Source organism: Toxoplasma gondii, chromosome IX, assembly GCF_000006565.2.
Source record: "Toxoplasma gondii ME49 chromosome IX, whole genome shotgun sequence".
Classification (NCBI taxonomy): domain Eukaryota; phylum Apicomplexa; class Conoidasida; order Eucoccidiorida; family Sarcocystidae; genus Toxoplasma; species Toxoplasma gondii.
The window spans coordinates 4885301-4906151 of record NC_031477.1 but is presented as its reverse complement, the minus strand read 5'-3'; the positions used below and the strand labels follow the sequence as shown (position 1 = coordinate 4906151).

General features: G+C 54.8%; 2 protein-coding genes across 2 annotated transcripts; one reads left to right on the top strand and one right to left on the bottom strand.

The window, feature by feature from the left end:
- Positions 1 to 1135: 1135 nt before the first annotated feature.
- On the top strand, positions 1136 to 6630 carry TGME49_210280 (PEK kinase). The gene is made up of 6 exons (XM_018779497.1): positions 1136 to 3345; positions 3651 to 3723; positions 4145 to 4259; positions 4607 to 4830; positions 5209 to 5336; positions 5799 to 6630. The coding sequence occupies exons 1-6, from the start codon at positions 2396 to 2398 to the stop codon at positions 6001 to 6003; spliced, it is 1695 nt and encodes a 564-aa protein (XP_018636509.1). The 5' UTR covers positions 1136 to 2395; the 3' UTR covers positions 6004 to 6630.
- A 256-nt stretch (positions 6631 to 6886) lies between these two features.
- Positions 6887 to 20760, bottom strand: TGME49_210300 (hypothetical protein). The gene is made up of 10 exons (XM_018779498.1): positions 18593 to 20760; positions 17781 to 18074; positions 17424 to 17517; positions 16663 to 17036; positions 13144 to 16430; positions 12191 to 12641; positions 11829 to 11935; positions 10861 to 11486; positions 10561 to 10678; positions 6887 to 10390 (listed from the first exon to the last, which is right to left on the bottom strand). Exons 1-10 carry the CDS (start codon positions 19730 to 19732, stop codon positions 9472 to 9474), a joined length of 7410 nt encoding a protein of 2469 aa, XP_018636508.1. The 5' UTR covers positions 19733 to 20760; the 3' UTR covers positions 6887 to 9471.
- Positions 20761 to 20851: the final 91 nt, after the last annotated feature.

Sequence of the window (20851 nt, the reverse complement as noted above, 5' to 3'; positions counted from 1 at the left end):
TGAAAATTGAGCCACGAACACGCAGAGAAAGGACTCGAGAACTCCACCGGACTAGCGACTCCTCGTGCGGGGAGTGCCGTCCGCAGCCCCGTCTTGCTCCTGCAAGAGCCGGGACGATGAGGGTTCGCACGCGAGAGCTAGGGCAAGGGAAACATATTTTCGACTGTCTCTCAAAAGTGCCTGGCAAGTTAAAATCGCACCACGAAAGGTGAAACAAAAGGAAAGACATCCTAAATACATCTTTTGCCATGAACACATATATAGGTTTACGCAGTAGCCGGGTCACACCCTTCCTTGACAGAGAAGCTAGACGAGTGAGCGAAAGAGATCGTCTGGAGCTCAGACACTAGCGCGCAGTTTCACACACACACACACACAGTCTACGACTTCATGTCGTTAAACGAAACACTAGATGTACAGCACATCCGTGCAAACTGCTACTGGGCATGCCTCCGTCGAACGCGCGCAGTCCCGTTGCTTCTGACTTGCTTCGACCTCCAGAAGCTAGAACAGTCTAGTTGCTACGGGCGGGTCTGGTCAAGCAAGCACGCTGAACGCGAGTATGAGTCCAGCGAAGATTCGGGAATGGGCAATCCTACTCTCGAGCCTCCGGGTCCTTGCAAAAACCTCCAAAGGGAATAATGTTGCTGCTTCACCGTGAGTCGTCTCTTCTTCGTTTGAAGCTTCAGGCGACCTGAGAGTGTGCTCCATTCTTTGCTTCACGCTTGTGCATGCATCCCTGTGAACGCTGCACAGATTGCGACTTCTGATCACTTGTCTTCAAAGCGCCACCCAACCCGCACTCCCTCCTTGAGTTCCTTGCCCCCAACCCCCCCTTCTAATCGGGACCGCTGACCACCTTGGTGGTGCGGCTATGCTCGCCAAGTGAATGCGGAACACCGGTCGCCTTCATCGCACAGAAGGGAGTGTTTCTGAGACCAACAGCGCACTTGAATTGCCGAAACCTCCAAACGATCAAATGAGAAATCAGGTTCAGATCGTCACAACAGTTGTGACTTTGCGATGGTAGAGCGCTGCAAGAGAGGTCTCGCGTTGCCCGGCCTTTCCCCCTTCTCTGCCATCGGAGAATCATCGTGAAAAACTGAATCGAATCACAAGTTCTCGATTTTTCTCTCTTTTGATGTACGGGAAAGAGCCACTATCTTCCGCACACTTCCCGAAAGAGCCGCCTCCTTCCGGACCTAGGTCGCATCGCTCGACCTACTCGAGCTCCTCTCTGGATTCGAAGACTCGTTCTTCTGCTGTGCCCTCCCTCGTCTATTGGACGTTTTTTCTCAAATGGAAACGAGGTAGTCTCGAAATAATTGCTTGACTTCTTGTCTCGTCCGCGGATTTTCTGTCCATGCTGTCGGATCCGCTGTCGGAAACGCTCGGTGCCGCCAGTGTGTCCTGACAGAGTTGCTCTCTTCCCGTGAATTTTTCCAGGTCCACGTTCGTTGGTACACTCTTTTCTGAGTTATTCATCTCGCAGGCGGACCTTTCCTTTTGTCTTTCCCATTTCCCCTTCTCTATGCCTGTGTATCTACCCTTGCCATACCCATCGTTTCTGCCGCGTCCTTGCGCTTTTCTGTCCGTGGCGGTGTCTGTCACTCACTGTCTTGCTCTCCGCCTCGCCGTGTCTCTCCGTTGTTCCTTCTCCGTGTCTCGCTTTTCGCCCGTTTGTCTCCCCCTTTTCCCCGGCATTTCCTAGGATACCGCCAACTCTCTTGACTTTTCCTTCAGAGTTGGGGCGCATTGTTCACTCTTCTCGGAAATTCGTAGCGAACTGGAAAACCTCCCCGTTTTGCTCAACTATCGTTCCATATGGGGTCTGGACTCTCCTCTGAGTCAGTTTTCACGGGCTCGTTTTCTTTTTAGCTTCGCTCTTATCTTTTGACAACACGCCAGACGGGAAGCCAGATGAAAGCCTAGGGACGAACGCAGCTGCAGAAGCTGCGGTGCCTCATCTGGGAGGGAGTCCAGCGCGGTGTTCCCCCGTGCGAAGATCTCAACCTCCTTCCCCTTACGTTCCTGTCCGGTCTCGATTCAGCGCAGAAACTCCACAGTGGCGGCACTCTATTTCCCTCCGGAAGACTTGGGTCTGTGTTTGAAAACTCCGTAACAAAGACCACAGTCCTCTCAGCTCGCCGATCCGCCAAGGCTCTAAGGCCAGTGGACGCGTGAACAGCGAAACTTCCAATCTCAACGGCAGTGTGCATGCATTGGTTCTTTGGACGTCTGCCCTGGAGTCTTCCTAGCGGCGTGTCTGCACTAGAAACTCCACATTTCTTGCGCGTGACACCAGATCTCGTTGCGTTCTATTCGCGTCTTTGCCACCCCCGCCTTCCGTGTATTTTTCCATAACATCCCCACATTCTGCATTTCCCAGTGCGCCATGTTGGCATCCAAGTGCGGCGGCACCGGCGGAGGTCAGGAAGTTGTTTCCAGTTCGTTTCTGATGTCAAAGCCTTCGTTTTCTACGCTGCCAGCTGCCTCCTCGCCTGCGAACGTCGAACGCAAAGGGCAGGCTGAGCCGTCCTCGACATGGTTGGGAGCAGAGAGCACCAAGACGGAGGTCGGAAAGACTGGAGGCGCCGGCTTCGTATGGGGCTTGAGTGGCGGAGGTGAGACAGCTGAGTTTCCAGGGGGCTGCAGATTGCAAGCTGCGGACGGAAGTAACCGCGCAGAGTCGCAGCATTTCTTGCCGAGTCAAGGAGGCGGCCAGGGACCATGCAGGAAAGCAGATCTTGGGGCCAGAGGGCAAGTGAAGCGGGGCGACCAGGCGGCCAGGGCGCGTGCAGACGGAGACGGGTGCCGAGTCTCGCCCAAAGGGGAAAATGTGGATGCGAACTGCGGCAACTCGGGGAGAAATCCTTCTTCGCTTCTAGTTTCGAAGGGCGGCCCAGAGGTTGGTTGCGGCCTCTCGGCACCGCACAAGATGGACAAGGTCTCGGGAAGCAGTTGCGCTTCTGCGGTGAACTCGGACCTTTCGCTTGTGTGTCCGCTCCACGCCTACCGCTTTTGCTTGCGGGACTTCGACTTTGGAGGATTTCTCGGTGACGGCGCACATGGGTGCGTCTTCGTCGCGAGAGAGCGACGCAGCGGCTTCGTCTGCGTGCTCAAATGCATAACAAAGGCCCACTTGGTTCGAGGCGGAAACGAAGCTCTGCTGAAGAAGGAAGTCGAGCTCCAGGCCCACTTGAAACATCCCCACATCTGCTGCATGTACACCTGGTTCCAGACCAGCAGCGCCATTTTCCTCGTCATGGAATACTGCCTGAAAGGAGATCTCTTCGCCCTGCTAGACAAAACGACTTTCGGATTCGATGAACGCACGGTTGCCAAGTGAGCAGCGCTCAAAATGAAACCACGCAGAAACGCAGACTGTTCCTCCTTTTACCCTCTCGAGTCAATTTACCTTGTATGGATGCACATGCTTCTACGGACAGGGAGATAGGCGAGTCGGAGATAGACACAGATCGACATTTTTTTTTATGCCAGCTAACCCGGAGAAACACCAAGGCATTTCCCTGTCATTGCGCACCGGATCCAAGAACGAGACAACCAAAGCGAAAGCCGTGATATTCGTGCGCCTCAACCTCTTAACCTGCCCTGTCTTTAGTATGTGTGTCACTTGCCGGTCCTCACAGGCAACTCTTCCAAATTACGTGGGCCATCCGGACTTGTCACGACAAACGCATTGCCCACCTTGACATAAAACCCGTAAGCATTATGGTTGCATCTGGCCGCGGTTTCCAGAAATCACCTTTCCCGCGCCGTCACTCTGCACCCGTTTGCCCACGTGCTCTCTCTCTCGATATATATATATATATATATATATACATGTCTGTTCATACACGCAAATGCATACAGCTCTGTGCACGTACACGTTTAGACCAGTCGTGGGTCCAGGGTGTTGCGATTCTCGCGTACTCGAGCCGTAGCGTGGTGGTTTAGACGATAAGGCTTCTACAAGTGTGAATTGAAGATTTGTGGCGTGTGATAAAGTGAAATTAGACCAGATTTTCTCCGACTATCGAGGAGGGTGTAAGAACCCGAGAAGCCGTAGCCTGTGTTTTCTCGCTGCTGACGCGCGTAAGACCTTCCGCACATCAAGCCATGCTAAATCGTCTTGGTGTTTCAGGAAAACGTTCTCGTTGACCACATGGATAAGCTGAAACTCGCCGATTTCGGTCTTTCAGCCCACATTGGTGGTGAACATCGCAAGCGGGGCGTTTCCATCAACCGCGGCACTTGCGGTAAGCGAAAGTCTGGCAACGAATCGTTCATTCTCAAAACTCAACAGGGTTACCGTCACCGTTCAACGAGGAAGTGCACATGTTCAGCACGAGGCACTTCTCAAAGGACGCTCGGTCCATGAATTGTTGCGGCACTTCGTCGGGTGTATGTCCACCCGCCGATGTCAAGCGTTTTGGGGTGCACGCAGTTTGCCTGTTTTGTCGTCCTTGGCTCTTGCGCTTGCGGTGGCCTGTCTGGGGGTTAAGTTTGCGAATCCTAGCGCGGCAACAGCTCGAGCTCGGTCCTGCCGCCTTCTATCCCGCGTGCATGCAAGCGAGGCGTTTATTGCTGTGGCTTTCGCATGCAGATTATTTCTCTCCGGAGCAGTGCACCTTTCGTCTAAGAAACGCTGCTCTCCGAGCGGGGGCCAAGGCGGGAGCGGGGGAGGCTGCTACGCGACAGCAACTGATTGCGGCTGGGCTCGAAATAGAAGGCGATAACGTCTGCAGTTTTGATGAGAAAAGCGACATCTGGACGATCGGTATCCTCGGCTTTGAACTCTTCTTCAAGTTCCCTCCCTTCGGCTCTCAGGTGGGCAAGAACCTGTCAGGTCCGTGGCTGTCTAGCTGTATTCTACCACCGGAGTCCTCGCAACAGATTCTTTTGCACGAATATGCACATCAGGCAGTGAAGCTGGTCTTTCCTCACCTATGATTCATATAGACACAGTTTCAGTTTTGTGTGCATTCGCCTGAGTGTGCGTGTGTTTGTTCACTCACGTAATGGATGCTGTCGGTTTCTCAGCACCACCGTTTTGCCCTTGTCATTGGAGACGTGCCTGTCCCTCGAGGATCTCTATCGGTCAGGCGACAGTCCTACCACTTAGAGTTGTCGGGTCTCTAAGATCGACTTTCTCAAGCCTCTCTCACACGCGGCCACTGCCTCTGGGGCCTCTGTATGTGTCCGCAGTGTCACATCGATGAGGAAACGGTCATGCAAAACATCCGGAACAAGCACTGGAGCGAGAGGGTGGAGCAGGAAGCCCTCCGGGATCCTCGAGTAAACGAAAAGCTGATGTCAATGAGCGACGATTTCAAGTAGGTTCTGCGTGACCACATTCTGGCTTTGTTGTGGCGTCCTGGAGCAACGAAACATGCCCCTGCATGTACGTGTTTTCCACGTGCTGAATTTTCTCAGCGGCTCAAATGCACGTTCCAGAGCAGACGGCCTTCGTAACCATTTATTTTTGTCTTTTCTATATTGATCTGTACACGACACTGTTCGACCGTTTCTGTGGGTTTGGTGGAGCGGCCGAGATTGCGAGGAGACTGGGTGTTGCATCGCACAACAAGACCACGGTCAGGTCGAAAGAAAGAAGGCATCGTTCAAAATCCGCGCCACGAGATGGGCAAAAAACGTCCCTTGCTAGTTTGTTTCTCCCAATTGCGATCCGGCGTGTGTTGAAGTGAACAGTTGCCGAAGCGGCGGCGTTCACTGAGCTGCCCTGAGGGACCTCCCTCGCGACAAATCCCCGGTCGCGTGTTGCTGTTTCTTTTCAGAGCTTTCTTGTCCGCCTGTTTAAACAAAAAGGCGTCCCTGCGGCCCACAGCCGAGGCGCTCCTCGAGTTCCCTTTCCTTCAGAAAAACAATCCGGAGGTCGTCAACAGCGTTCATTTCCTCCAGCAACCACGTCACCAACAAGGCCACAAAGGGTTCAATCAGCCGGCAGGGCCATGGCAGACTCCTCGGCCGACGTGCTGCTAAACGCTGTTTCGTTTTTTAGGCTTCTGACGGCCGCTTTGTAGGCTTCCCAATTCCCTGGAGCGTGTAAACAAGATTTTTTCCTGGTCGAGGTGCGGCATTTCTCGAGAAATGTGACAAACGCCAGGTGTCCGAAGCATTGCGTATCGCGAACGCCTCGTGTGGCGACATGCCGTCGAGCTCGTGCGAAACTTCTCGTCCCTGTCCCTTTGTCTCTCCGTGTTTTTGATTATTTGAGGATTTCACTGAGGGCACTCGCCAGATCCGGTTTACTCGCTCTTTTATTTATGATGAAGACGCGGAGACACACGAAATGCTGCGCCTTCTGTGGCCGTATGGACACCAACGATCTGTGATGTCGCATGTCCAGGAAAAAGTTCCTCCACCCCTCTGCTGCGGCATACGCGGGTGCTGTATGTCAGGATCTGCGCTCTGAACCCTTCTGTGTCTTGTCACAAAGTGACGCCATGTAATGAACAATTCTCGTTCCGCTTTTTTCAAAGGTGAGCACGGTTTTGGCATCTTCCCGTGAATCTATGTTCTCGGATGTCATTTTTGGGAACAACTGACTTCTTGGCTGCACGATGTTAGATGAAGAAAGTTGAGATGATAATTACTGTAGAAAAAGAACCAATTGGCAGTACGATGATACTGACCATAGTTGCATTTGTGCGGAAGTCGTTTTTCCTGGACTAACACGAGGTACACTTTGCTTTGGATGCTGTGCATACACTGCTCATGAATTGCACGGGCCCTCTGAACACTGTTACCTACGAACTATAGACCCGGCCAGATTGCACGGTAGACTTCGTCTGTTCACCCAGAAGCCTGCAGAGGACGAGCCGTTTCACACTTTTCCACATATACATAGAAAGATGAAAGAACTTAGGGTGGAAAGGCGGCTTGTGCAGGGGTTGCAGTTTTATGTTTGGAATTGGGAAAAAACTGCTTTGAAAGTGAGGGAAGTCCCTGAGAATGTGTCATTCGCGAAAAAGCCATCACTATCTCCTCGTTGAGGAGGTCCTCGGACTCTTTTGCACTGTCCTTGCTGGCAACGATGAGGACGAACATCTTTGCGGCAGCCTGTAACCCTGCACTCAACTGGGTTAAACTGTCGCTTTAGGCGTTGCGGTATCACCTTCCACGTGTGGATTTCTTGAGTTCACTGCTAAAGCACCAGCTAGTAGATCTTACTACCTCAGCTCCCTAGCAAGAGAAAGCTACTCCTCAGATGCTAATCTGATCAGTGCCATCGTACTCGTAGTGTGCCTGGTAACTTATATTATGATTCCTATTAATGGGAGCACAGCTCCCTGGGTATCCAATCCAATGCCCTGCCCTGGACATTGAAGGCACAATCTTCAACATTAGGCATGCCATCACGAACTCCAAACAGGATAGCTTGGCTCGACAGAAATGCATTTCGAGGCTGCTGCGGCATTGAGGAGGATCGTAATTCGGATCCGTTTTCAGCATCTGCCTACCGCAGTCGGACAAACGGCAGATGAGGTAGTCGCGTGGCACTGCTCCTCTGAACAACAAGGCTTGGTTTACCGGTGCAACCCTTTCGAATCTCTAAGTTTCTTGCATCGCTATTGCAAACAAAAGTTACATTGCGCTTGCTTCCGCAAGTGCCTGAGCTCCCTCATCCCAAATACCTCATTTCCAGTGCGAAACACGGCACCGCTACACCGCCTATATAACCAAAACGTATACATCTCAGAAGAGGCACCCTCAGTTTCACTGCAAACACCCGCACGTCAGTTTCCTCCCAGCATACGGATAAACAAGTCACTCTGATGAGTCCGTCCAGTTCTCACCCCACAGTACTGACACGGATCAGTGCGTGGGCAAGAAACTGTAGAAAACAACGTAGCGTTTGACCCGTCATTTATCCTTGAAAGAGTACGAGGTACATCACATTTTGTGAGTGCTGTCCGTGCACAGTGAACATACACACACCATGCACTCACAAACACCCAATTTATGGCCTGCGAGAACGACACCGAACTCCAGGTGGTCTCCACAACGACCGTATAGCAGGATCCTACCAGCCGTGCAAAGCCGGCGTGGCTCCTACAGCCCCGCACTGTCTCCTGCACCCTCTCCAGTTGTGGTGCAAAGGACCACGCGCTTTTTGGCTGTTTTAGTGATCTTATTCAGACCGGGTTATTTTAAGGACCTGGCAGCACGACAACCAACAATTCCCCCGCGTGCCTTCCCATGACACCTCTCCAGCTGCCTACCAGCTGGTTTCACACTACCCAGCAAACACGGTCCTTCGGCCCTTTCTACTGGCGCACGACACCGGACTACCCGCCTGCTGCCTCTCTTGTGTCCTTCGGACACAATTTACAACAGGCTGGTGATGAACATGAACTCCATTTGCTTCACTGAGCTAAAAACCACAGCAGCTGACACAGTGCCACGTGATTGTCGCTGTAAGATATCAGCTGCGATAGAAGACCGCCCGTTCGGCCCACCAAGTCCACACATTCCTGTCCCCGAATCCAGTTGGACAGCTCGCTACCCTCCCTAGTGTGCAAAGTTGTAGATACGTACAAAACACAATCTCAGCCACAGAAGATAACTTGACTAAAAATCTATCCTGAGTCTCCTTACCCTGCAACGGGGCCAGGGAGAACCTTATTTTCTGCTGCTCACCATCCGAATCAGGCACAACACCAGAATACACAGATTTGAATCACTGCATTGCCCCTGTGTCTCTACCCCTACCACTCCGTAGGAGGCACTACCTTGTACCCCGTGTGGAAAAGTTGTGGTGAGTTGCTTCCCCGGATTCCCTGCGTCACCACTCTTCGTTCTTTCGACTCTCCAAGTCGCTGTCAGGTTCCCCCCTTCGGAGCTGTCCAAAACTCCTTCCTTGCAGCTCAGGTTTCCAGACGCATGCAAGCCGCAACAACAAAAGTCCTTCAAAATCTTCCACGAAATAGCATTTTATTAAAGCATACTGCTCTACACATGATTTTAACAGTCTACCTCGCAGTTGGAATTGTAAAACCAGGAATGACCCTATGCGAGATCTAGTTCCCCTACCACTACCCACCCTATTTATCCCCGAACCCTGCACGCTATGCATGGCTTAAATCCCTTTCTGGTGGGCCGGCCTTTTACGGAGGATATGGTAACTTCTTTGTACCAATCTATATTGGTTGGTGGTTCGGAAGTCGATTTTTCAACTAACGCTTTTCTTTACTTCCTCTACCGACCACATCTCCATACAATCAGATCCATGCAAGAGCACAGGGAAACCTTTTTTTGAGCCGCCCCTGCAACATCTACAGCAAAAGGGTCCACCACTCCTACCCAGAAAGTCTTTGAGTCACTGGGCGCGACCGTTGCGTGCTGTACATCTTGTGGTACTCCCTGTGAGCCGGTCCTGTTTGACTTCTTCCGAAGCGATGTTACCCGGCGAAGTTGGAATGCCGTTTGCCGCCTCGGCGGCCGCTACTAGTGCCGAAACCGGGTGTCTCCGTTTCGACTGGATTTTGGAGGTTTTCCTCCTTCCGCCAAACGCGGTTCGTCTGTCTGAACATCCGTCCCACCCCAGTAGAGTCTTCCACACTCACCAGGGCGTTTGATGTGTTCCAGATAACCTGCGTAATCCCCGTCCCACTTGCAGCCTCCTTCTGAAGGCGTGGCTACGCGGTGTTTGCTGCAAAGCGCATCCCGTAACGTCGCAACGGAAGCCCTCTCCCTGTTTCTTCCATCGACTCCGTTTCCAAATCCGGGATCTGAAGGTTTCTGCACTTCAGTCTCGTGCGGTTGCCCCCAAGCATCAACGCCGACCTTGGCTTCTCTTGACTCGCCGGCTTGTGCCGCAATTGCATCCGCGCCAGAAACCTGGATGGTTTTGCCAGCAGAGCACCGCACTCGCACCTTGCTTAGCACCCGGCCGAGTAGAGCAGGCACCCCCTTCTCAGTCGCAACGGCTGACAAGAACTCGCCAAGCGGGCAAGTCTGTTGAGGCTTCAGCATTCGAGGGAGATGTGCGTGAGCAGGCAGCAGTTGAGAACTACATCCTCCAGATCCAGAACCGGAACTCGCTCCATTAGCACGCAGCGCCGCTGCCGCAGATGCCCCCGGAAGGCGGGAAGCCTCTTTCAAGTTCGTCGCCGGTGCTGCCTCCCCGTACGTGCATCTTGGGCAGAAGGAGGGGGCAGACGGACTTTGGGCCGAAAGCGGAAGCGACGCAGGAGACGGAAACATATGCAGAAGAGCAGAGGTCACGTGGGCGAGAGACGGCGACGCTGCAGCATCGTGGCGACGCTCAACAGGCGCGACGTTCTTGAAGTTGATGCGGTGGACAGAGTGGAAGTGCGTGGCCGAGAGAATCACTAAACAGTCCCGACATAGCATATGCCCACACCTACACAAACACGAGACAAAATCTCAAAAGCGCAGTTACTGTCAAAAGGGGGGAAGAGAGTCATCACTCGTCACGGCTACGCAGTGGGCCCGAATCATACACACCAGGGGGGCAGTTGCCGCCAAGTCGCATCCGATGAGTGCCTATTCGAATTTGACTGTCACACTCACCTTGGGTGAACGAGAGGGTTTAAAAGAAGGAGTCCGCATGCGCTGCATAGCAGAGAGGCAGAGCAAAGGTCGCCGACGACCTGCTCGCGGGCCACCTTCAACACGAGCGGTGGAAGTTCTGCATCAAAACCGGACAGTGGTCAAGCACACCATCCAACGAACTCGAAATCAGCACGGCGGCACACCCACCAACGACTCACACCTTATCTCCTAGCATCCTGAATTCTAAAGTCCCCAAGCCTTCTTTTACTGCACATAAACAAAGATCCAACTCCCTCTTGCCAGTCGCTCGCCACTGACCTTCCGCAGGCAGTCGGCTCTTCTCCCCTGCTTGGGTACTTCGGCATCTTGTGGTCGTGCGTCGCTTCGATTCTTCTGGGGGCCGAGCTCCTCTGCCCCAGCTTTTGCCACTTCCTGGGCCCTGCGTACGCGTCTCCATGTCTTTGCCTTCCTCTGAAACGCTCCTGCCTTTGTCTTCCCCGTCCGCGAGGCTCTTGGCCTGGCTTCGTGTAACAGCGTTGCCAGCAGTAGATGGCGAGCCCATGGGGGTCCCACCCTCAGTTCCGCTCGGCCTACGCCCGTTGCCTAGGCGAGTCGCCCTTGTGGTGGCGGCGCTATACTGCACCATAATCCACGCGTTGTCCGGAGCGGTTTTATCAGCTTTCGAAGCCAGGGGTTGCGAAGATTTGCCTTGCTCTGCCCGGGCTCCTGAGTCCCTACACATCTTCTTTGGCCCACTTTCGGACCCTGCCGAGGCTCGCTGTGTCGTGCATGGGGCCGGCGACGCAGCGGCTGCATCGGCGCATGTCCCTCCGGACCGCCTCAAGCGGCATTCATCGATGGAGACCATCACGTTGCTGTCCTGGAGAACGAGAGTGACGCCAGGGATGCCCGATAACGCGTGGCGCAGTTTCTCGAAACCGTACCTAAAAGCGGAGAGCGCAAACGCATGCATCCCTCGCACTGTGAATACCGGTGAATCGGTGAGATGGCGTCGATTATATGAGTCTTCGTTCACGCACAAAAGTCCGAAACATATGTACATAAAGTGTTGAGAGTTCCCTCAACTAGTCCCTTGTCTACAGGCAAGCCTGCCACCTTGACGGCACACACACGTCTGGGTATTTTGCCTAGAAAAAGCTACCTTCTTGTCTTCTTAAAGCAAGATGCAAAGAGCGAAAGAGTGCACTTATCAAGACACACTCAGAAAAACAAATCCCCATGCTTTTTCAGACAACCCGCAATTTGATATACGACGGAAGACGTACCTTGCATACGGGAAGTGCTCCCCGTAGGCTTGTCGCCACGCCGTGTTAACCGCAGACAGATCTCGACCTTGAACACGGTCCGCCAAACCGAAAAACCGGTCGATAACCTGAAAACAAGTGGCGAGAGCCATCACGACTACCCCGATAATCCATAAGGCGAGAAACGGAAGCGTTGCCGGGTGTCGCATTCCGTTCCGATGTCTGCGCTCGCAGCAACGCCGGGTCACTCATAGCGGCGTCTCCGCGTCTGTGTGGCCACGGCTCTCTATTACCAATTCGTACGTGGAATGTTCTACACAAGAATGGTCACCGAAACTTTGTCGCCTTCAAACTCCCGCCATGACCTGCCAGGTGTGTCTGACCTGGTTGGGGAGTTGCCGGCCACTCGCAGATCCTGAAGCGGCCGTGCCTTCTGAATTCTTCGACTCGCGGGCACCCTGGTTTGCTTTGGAGGCTGCGCCTGATCGACCGCTTGATGCTGCTCCAGCGCTCGAGATGGGGCTGGCTTTTCTCTTGCCCTCTCGGACAGCCAATGCGCCTTCGTCGAGCTCGTCGCCCGGAACAGTAACCGCGCTGGCGTCGCCGCCGCTCCCCGTCGAACTGGATGAAGCATTCTCCGAGATCGCTCCCTTCGCACCGTTGGTGCCACCGCCGGCAGCAGCAACGAGGTTGTAGAGGCGAGAAGCGCGCAGATAGTGGATTGCCCGCCCCATCTCGCCGTCAGCAAGAGAGGAAAGGGACTTTGCGAAATCGTACAGAATACTCGCCATCTCGCGGTCGGTCACCTGGCGACCGTGATTTGCGTGGCAGACTCTGAACAAAAATCACACTCGATACACGTTTTCCGAGAGGTGCCCGACTTGTACGTGGTTAGCATTGTCCACTTGTAAAGTCGTCCCTAAAATCCACACACCGCGAAAGAGAGCACGACTTACCTATCCAGCGCGACCTGGTTTTTCTGCAACACCTCCCATTTTTTTAAGGGCGATAGAAGTCCTTTTTTTACAGTCTCAGGATTGTGGCTGCGAAGATAACCTAGCAACTCCGATTTCGAGCGCTTTACGAGGACTAATCGCTGCTGCTAAAACGAAACAAGGACGAGACCACTCGAATCGATCAGGAGGTGCGCTGCCACTGCAAAATGCACTGTAGGTATGGAATAGAGGCGCCGTAGGACTCTGGTCCCACAGGTGAGTCCCCAGGAGTGGACGTCGCTCTTACAGCTTCAAAACACGGAAACAACGCAGGAAAAGGTCCCGGTCTGCAGAACGGTGTTGGCAGTCCTGTGAGACACGTTTTTTAACCTTTCCCTTACCGTCCATATTTGCAGACGATCTTCTCGGGGTTCTCCGACGCGGGCGGATGCCAGAAGACACACGCGCTGGAGAACTCGCACATTGAGCGCATGAAGTAGCAGCATGCAGGCCGCAAGTGCCCCCTGAGCCGGTTCGCTGAGACGTCGGACAGCTCCTTGGTTTTATCTGTTTGTTCCGCTTTTGTGTTGTCCTTCCCGGCGCTTTCCTCATCCTCTTCTCCAGGCTCACGACTGGCGCCTGAGGCGCCTGCGACCTTCAGCTTGCATTCCCTACTTTTTCTGCTTCCTTTGTCACCTCCTGCCGCGGCCGTGTCTCCACATAGACTCGATCGTTTGGGCTTGCCGATACCATTGATGTGCCCGCTACCATCGGAGCTTCGGCAGGTCTCTGCTTCCTTTTCTCTTTCGGCCTCGGTTTTCTCGCCCCCTGCAGGGTTCTTGGACGACGCCACCCTCTCCTTCCTTGATTCCCACACACCAGACTCGTTTAGAATCTCTGTCTGTTTCTCAGCTACACTGGATGGGTTCGACGCGTCCGGGGAAGGCGTTTGAGGCAGACAGCGCGCTGCAAGGTCACCTCCATCCTTGTTAACTAAGTTAGCCGCTTCACCGCAGTTGGCGCTGCCCCGTTTCACAGGCCGTGACTCGTTCAGATACCCCGCCGCCACGGAGAATGGAGCCTTCTCGTTCGCCTCGTAAAGTTTCACAGAGACCGAGGGCTCCGCCTCTGGCGCACCCTCGGCGCTGACTTTCCCCCCATCTCCTGGAAGCTGATCAACTGTCCCTGTGCCCGAAGTGGACATGGACGCATCCCCAGTCTCTTCCCCACCGATCGGGAAAACCCCTGCGGCGATGTCACTGCTGATCGTGGTGCGACGCCTGGTGCACTGCGTCCCCGCCCGGCGTGTCCCCAGTTTGTCGGGACAGCAGGAACGAGTGGCTGGTTTACCATTCTTTCTCGCCTGTGTTTCCAGCTTCGGGTCCTCCGATTGCTGGTCAAATTGTCGGGAAGACTCCCCCTTGCATTTTCCTTCCTGCAGCCATTCCTGAGGCTTCAGTCCAGTTCCGGAAGTGCCGTTCCCGGCCGGCACCCGACCGCCAAGAACGGCGAATCCAACGTCGGCTTCTGACTTCAGTGAGTCTGCGTGCGCTGAAAGCGGGGTGCTATTCTTCTTCCACGTGTCGTCTTCAGCGTTGGTGCTCGCTTGCGTTGCCCATCGCTGGGTTGCATTCCGCTGCGAATACGTCACGTCTGCTGTCGGGCTTCCCGCTCTAAGACCTCCCTCGCCGCATGCCTGTCCGGCCTGTGCACTACCGCAGGGAGAGGACTCCTCGGCGCTACCGACGCCAGACGTGGAGCAGGCAAACGTCGCTGAAGAGGGAAGGCCAGCCCGCGATTCAGTCAACCACACAGCATCTTGATCTGTGCTACCGGCTGTCGGGAAACCGGAGTTCGCATCTTCCCGATCATCATGACCGCCGACTTGGCTCCCCGCAGTTCCCGATGCCATCCGATCTCTGAGGCGGCGGAGAAAACCTTCAGCACTGGCGCTGCAGGGCCCCTGGGCCTCCAAGCGAAGGAGCTGCTGTTGGACGGATGCGGTCACGGGCGATGACCTGTCCCAGAGGCCTTTCCGATTCTGCTGCGAACCGCGCGTCTGGCTGAAGAACGCGAGAAGGCCCGAGGGCGCGAGCGTCGACAAGTGGCCAGCGGCGGAGTCCGTTACACTCCGCTGACAACCTCCAAGGAGAAATAGAAGCTTCTGTCGGACCGCCTGCGCCTCCGCTAGTCCTGTACCTTTGCTGGCAGAAACCGACCGCAGTGTCCCACCCAGTGCTCCTAGATCGGGCAGTAAACCTTCCTGCTTGTCCGCAGTCAGAGAGCCCTGGAGAGTCCGCCAGATATCGCTGACGGCTGCATGCGTCCCGGTTGCCTCCGTCTGCTGAGGCCTCGAGATATCACGCTGCGACACTGTGGGACAGACACCGTGCGAGAGCAACTTGTCTGAGCCCTTCTCACTCGTCAAAAACAGAACCCTCAGGCGCTCATTCAGACTCAGTTCCCGCCTTCGGTCCTCCTCATCCGGCGCAGTCGTGCCAGTCGCCCTTGCCGCCAAAGGCTTGTCCACCGCTACCTGCCCGTCCTCTCGGATTTCGAATGAAGCATTTTCGTTATCGACAGGCGAGGCAATCGATTCGCGACAACCGCGACTGTCTCCAAAGATTTCAGCCAGCAAGACGGCTGCTTGCTGTCCCGATCCTAAACACGTTCGAGGAGCATCTACGGGTACTGCAGAGCCTTGAAGGGCCAGACTTGCTAGTGAGGCACTCTCCGCGCCTTCGTCGCCAAGCACCAGATGGACCGTCTCCTCCAGCCTCTTCGACGCCTCTCCGCCGTCATCCAAAAGCGCCTGATCCTTGTCCGGGTGCAGGAAAGAGAACGTCTGCAATTCGTGTGTCTTCAAATGCGAGTCTCGGGAAGCAACCGGTTTGTCGCCAACACTCTCGGCGGAATCTGTGCGGGCGCAACCCGCGAGAGCCCGCGTGTCTCCGCGGACCACCTCTTCTCCTGTGACGGGTGTTTCAGCTGGAAACAACCACTGAGCACCGGCCGAAGCATACATCCCGAGCAGATGATCAGCAGTCTTCGATGCCGCTCGGGTGTTGTCTGTCTCTGTCTGCTGGAAAGCCCCCGAGTCCTTCACAGCCGGTGCTTTCCTATCGATGTCAGACCTGCCGAAAAAGTGAATTGCAGCGGCGCCTTCTTGTCGCCCCCTGATACGATCGGTGGACACGGTGGACGTGTCTGCACCACACAGAAGGGGCAGGCCTTTCTCCTCGCTGTCGAGGGCGAACTCTGCAGATGTCTCGGTTTCCAGCATCTGTTGCTTCGCCGGATGCGTCGAACTGCATTGATGCATGTAGGGAAGAAACAGCGAAAACTCCGGCTCCTCAGAAGCGCGGAAGCGATCCATCGCTGCCTCCGGAGGAGTCGGAGAGAGACAACCTGAAGAGGAGCGTCGATCCACGAACGTGTCCGAACCGTCCGCTCCGACATCACAGCTCGCTGCTTGTGTGCTGGAGGAAGACAATCGCGGCGCGTTACTGGTTAAGGATGCGGACACCGAATCGGAGAAAAGGGACGACAGAGAAGACGGCGAGGAATTATTTCCGGAAAGCGACAGAGATGAAAACGAAGAGTAAAAGGACGGTGACGGAGCTGCAGGCGGAGCCGTCGACCCCGCAGGCACGCGACCAAGAAGTCGTGAGAGAAGATTATCAATAGCCTGAAGGGCAGAGCATTTCAAGCAGTAATCAGCTTCACACGCGTGTGAAAGTATTCGCTAACGTTCGCGGCGTTTAAAGCGTAGACGACGCCTGCTTTCTCCCGTTATGTCACTCCACACGATTTGGTCTCTTATCAAAGGTTCCTACGTGTAAATATTTCACACCAGAACAAACACACGTCCTATCGACTCGCCATCATTGGGCCTACGGCCGAAGCTGGAGACGACCTACCTCTTCTTCGTATGCCGAAAAAAGCAGCAAGTGGCTCAGACTTTCGCCTGTGTTTGCGTCACACGACTGGTTTGGGTTTTTCCGTCCGTTTTCATCCTCCAACTTTGTTGTGGCTGACGCCCTTCTCGACGAGGGAAAATACGTTGTCAGACTGTCGCTTGGCTTTCTCGAGAAGGCGTCGACATCCTCATTCTCTTCGTCTGCGAGCTGGTCTGTCTGACTCGTATCCGCTCCGGTATTGGAGGCCACCGCAGATTTTGCTGCATGAGCGTTCTCATATTTCGTGACAGATTTCCATTCCGAATCGATATCTCCGAAGGAGCACACGGCCTGCCGGCTCACTGCAGCAACCATGGCTGAGTGGATACATTTGCCTGAGTGGGACACCACAAAAATGTAAAACGGTCCCCTTTCAACGTAGTCAAATGTCGATGCAGGTCCCGTAGACGTGGACGCCGCACGACTGGAGAAGGAATATCTGACGGAACTTGCAAAGGAACGAGGAAGCAAGCTGAGAGAAAGAGCACCAGCAAAGGCAGCGAATCCGCAGTTCACGTCCTGCTCGCGAGAAGCCGGCCTTACAGAGTGCGAGAGTACGACGACTGCGCCTGCAGAGCCACCACGGCCAACTCGATCGTGTCGCAGGCTGTGTCGTCTGTCCACGTCACGATGACTGATTGGGCATTCTACAACGAACAGGTCACCCGACGTCTGCTCACGCGTTTCCAGCTAGCTAGCAAGTCCGAATGACACGGACGTACCTATTTTGTGGACGCCCAGAAATTTTTGGAGAAGCTGCATGGTCAGCGCACGCTTCAGTCTATTCTCGGGAGCGCACAACTGTGACACGTCCAGCTGAAGACAAGACCAATATGTCCGTAAACACACGGAAGCGCTATGCATCAAATCGTGGCCACAGCGGCGCTCCTGAAGACCAGACGAGATGTCCCAGTGGGGGACTTCCACACAAAGGTACACGGCTCTTCAGTACCGCCTGCGAGAAACGTGGAACACGACGAACGCAGAACGGCAAGTTCTGAAACAGGGTTTTCGAAGAACAGCAGCGCGAACCGAAAAGGTCCGCCAGGAACTCAAAAAACAACTCAGCATTCAGTTACCTGCAAGAGCAGAGATGAAAGAAGAGAAACGCTAGCCCGCGGAAGCGCGATGCAGTCTTGAAGTGACATCGACAGCAAGTAGGACGAAGCAGCCGGCGGGGGCGGGGCGAGTGCAGGGCGCGGAGGTGAGAAAGCAAAGAAAGACGAATCGGGTGGTTGCGATCCATTGTCATTGAGGTAGGCGGCTGTCGCCAGCAAGGACTCGTAGAACGGGGAAGGTGCGTCCAGCGAAAATGACAGGGACTTCGAAGGCAAGGTGTCAGCAGTGTCCAGCCGATGCATCAGCACCAGCACCTGCACACCACACGCAGACAAAATGTGCGAGCACGGCACGTTTATTCCGTCTCCTTAGCTCGACGAAGCAGTCGCGTGACACAGCGTCTGTGCATCTGTGCCACCTGTGTAGTGAAACTCGAGGTTTTACTGCGAGCACTGCACAGTTTTCAGAAGCACGACTGTTGCTCTACGCAAACGAGGCTAGGGTAGTTCACGGTGCGCTCATCACAGGCCACTGGAGTAGAGAAACCGTTTCACAGCCCACGAGCTGTCTGAAGATCGAGCTGGATAATCTCTGACGGACAGACAGGCTACTGCATCCAGGATGTCTGCCTCTAAACGGAACGCGTGACCGGCAAAGAAACTGACACTCGGCAGACAGCCAGTTTTCTCTTTGCGATAAACTCAGTCGCAGGTCATCTGCTCCTTGGTTCCCCCCTCAGCCCTACCGCCCAGTTCTGCCGTCATCTACAACTAGAACAGCGAAGGAGAATATTGCAGGCAAGTCTTTCTCACACAATCCCGTAGACGCTTACTTTGTTGAGTCCGTCGTCCTCGAGGTCCCTGCCTGTCTTTCCTGGGCCGAAAGAAGGGATCCGTCGCTGCGCATTCCAAATGCCGCTAGCAAGCTGGCCCAGGTACCCAGTGGCGACTTCCTCAGTGAGTCCCTGCTCTTCCTGTTTCAGGCGATCGAGGATATCAGCATGCATGTTCAGAAGGATGCGCATTGCATCCTCGCCATAGGCCGTCTCTCCTGGAGAAGTGCCGCGGTCTTTGATGGTGGTGCGAGTGGTGTCAGGAGAAGACATCATCTCTGTTGTGGTCCCGGCGCAGAACCCATTGGACGAATCGTTGTCATACTCGTGAGACGCACAGTTCGTACTCGTACCGTTGTTCTCGTCATCACTGTTGCCAGCTCTGCATAGCGCAGCGTCGTCTTTGCCGGCTTCTTGCACCTTCTTGTCAGTGTCAAAAGAATAGCTTCCTTCGATTGCGCCCAGGTCCAACGCCTCTCTGTCTCCTACACTCGGACGCCGATGTTCTGGCAGCCTTTCATCTCCAGGGGCGTTTACGTCCGGGAGGTCTTCACGCTCTCTTTCACCACTTGGGAAGACAGATGAGATGCTGGGAGCCGAAGTGGAAGGTTGAATTCGAGCTGCTGACGGCTGGCTTTCGCCCGTCCCTGTGAGAGGTTGCCAGCCGTCATCTCTTCCGACGCTCGTGACCACGTTGGACTCCTTCCCAGGGGCTTCGAGATCGTGTCCGACGTCCCCTATCCGTCGCGTCGCATCGTCTTCGCCCCTACCCTTCGCGGCTTTCCCGCGCGTAACGTCTTTTGCGGGGGTTTCTCCCTCTGAAACTGTGGTCTTCGGCGCTCCACTGCACTCGGACGCACTCTTCCGACGTCCCGAAGTGACTGGAAGGGCACCTGGGTGAAACAGAGGTTCGTCCTCTTTGAAGCATCGGGCGTCTTTGCGACTTGATTCGGCTGCTCCCCTACAAGACTGCTTCCGAGCGCAAGCGCTCATGACGCTTTCGTTGGGGGGGTCTACCTCGCTTGTTGGCGGCATCTTCCGGGCAGCGCGTGGAGAGTCCGCAGGCTCTGACGACTCAGTGTCCGCTAAAACACGAAGTGACGAAGTTCTCAGGTAAAGCGAAGCATAGTTGCTGGCCATAGCCAACCCACTCCCTGGATGTCACAGGGCAGAGAACAGCGCCCATATTCGCAGCCTGCGAGAGTGAGCCGCCGTCGAAGTAGAGCACTCGAAGAGGAAGTCAAAATTGCGCCGAAGTGCGTGTGAGAAAGCCGTCGCCACGAAATGGGGCCTCCCGGCAGACTGGGGAATCCGCGGGAGTGGAAAAAAGAAGCATGGGAGACGAGGGCGACACAGGGTAGACAGAACGATGCGAGACATGACTAGTCCCGCGCAGCCTACCCGGAGATGCCGAGAGCCAAACACGTTTGCTGTCTCTGAAGCCAGAGATTGCTGAGGATGGGCCCAGAGCGAAACGCGAATAAGACCGGGGTGGGAAAATTTCTAGAGCGGATGCATCGTTGTGACTAGGGGGGTTTCGATGGCATGTGCAAAACCACCGAAAGCGCGGAAGAAACGAAAGTGTCCACACGGACAGATCCCCCCCACGGAGAAGGCGCAGCCAATATTTGAACCGGGAAGTTCACTCGAAAGCGGAGACGGAGAGACACCTGTGTAGGAACGAGAGGAAGACAGCAATAACGAGAGGCCCGCGAACTGTGTCACCGCGAGCGGATACTGAGAGCTACAGATCCCGCGGCCACATCGAAGAACGTCGGGTCCTTTCGAGTCCCCATTATAAAACGGATCTTTAACGCGAACACAGACACAAGTAGTTAGAACGGACGACGTGTCAAAGAAAACAAGGGCTCGTATAGCTGGTCATTCGGGTCCCCCGTTGTCTACGTCGCCCGCCACCATGGGTCACACAATGGTTGCCTCGGAAACCCTCTCGAGCGCTCACTCGAACAAGGAAACCTCAGCTTCTCGACTGTATGCTGCACAAGTCCACAGCCTCTGTGGAAGGAGAAGTCGCCGTGATGTGAACCCCGACGACAGTAAAACGAGCGGCCGCCAGAACGGTGTGCGAGGGTCACAGTAGGGACCGCGGGATCCGAGGTTCGGTCCGTTTCGTCGTGTTCCGAATCGGCTCTCTCCCGAAAGTTTTGTCAACTCCAGCCGTGTTCTTCTGCAAAACGGCAAACGGAGGTGAGACAAGCGCTGAACTCGACACCACGCATCCCGGTGTGAAAGGTACTT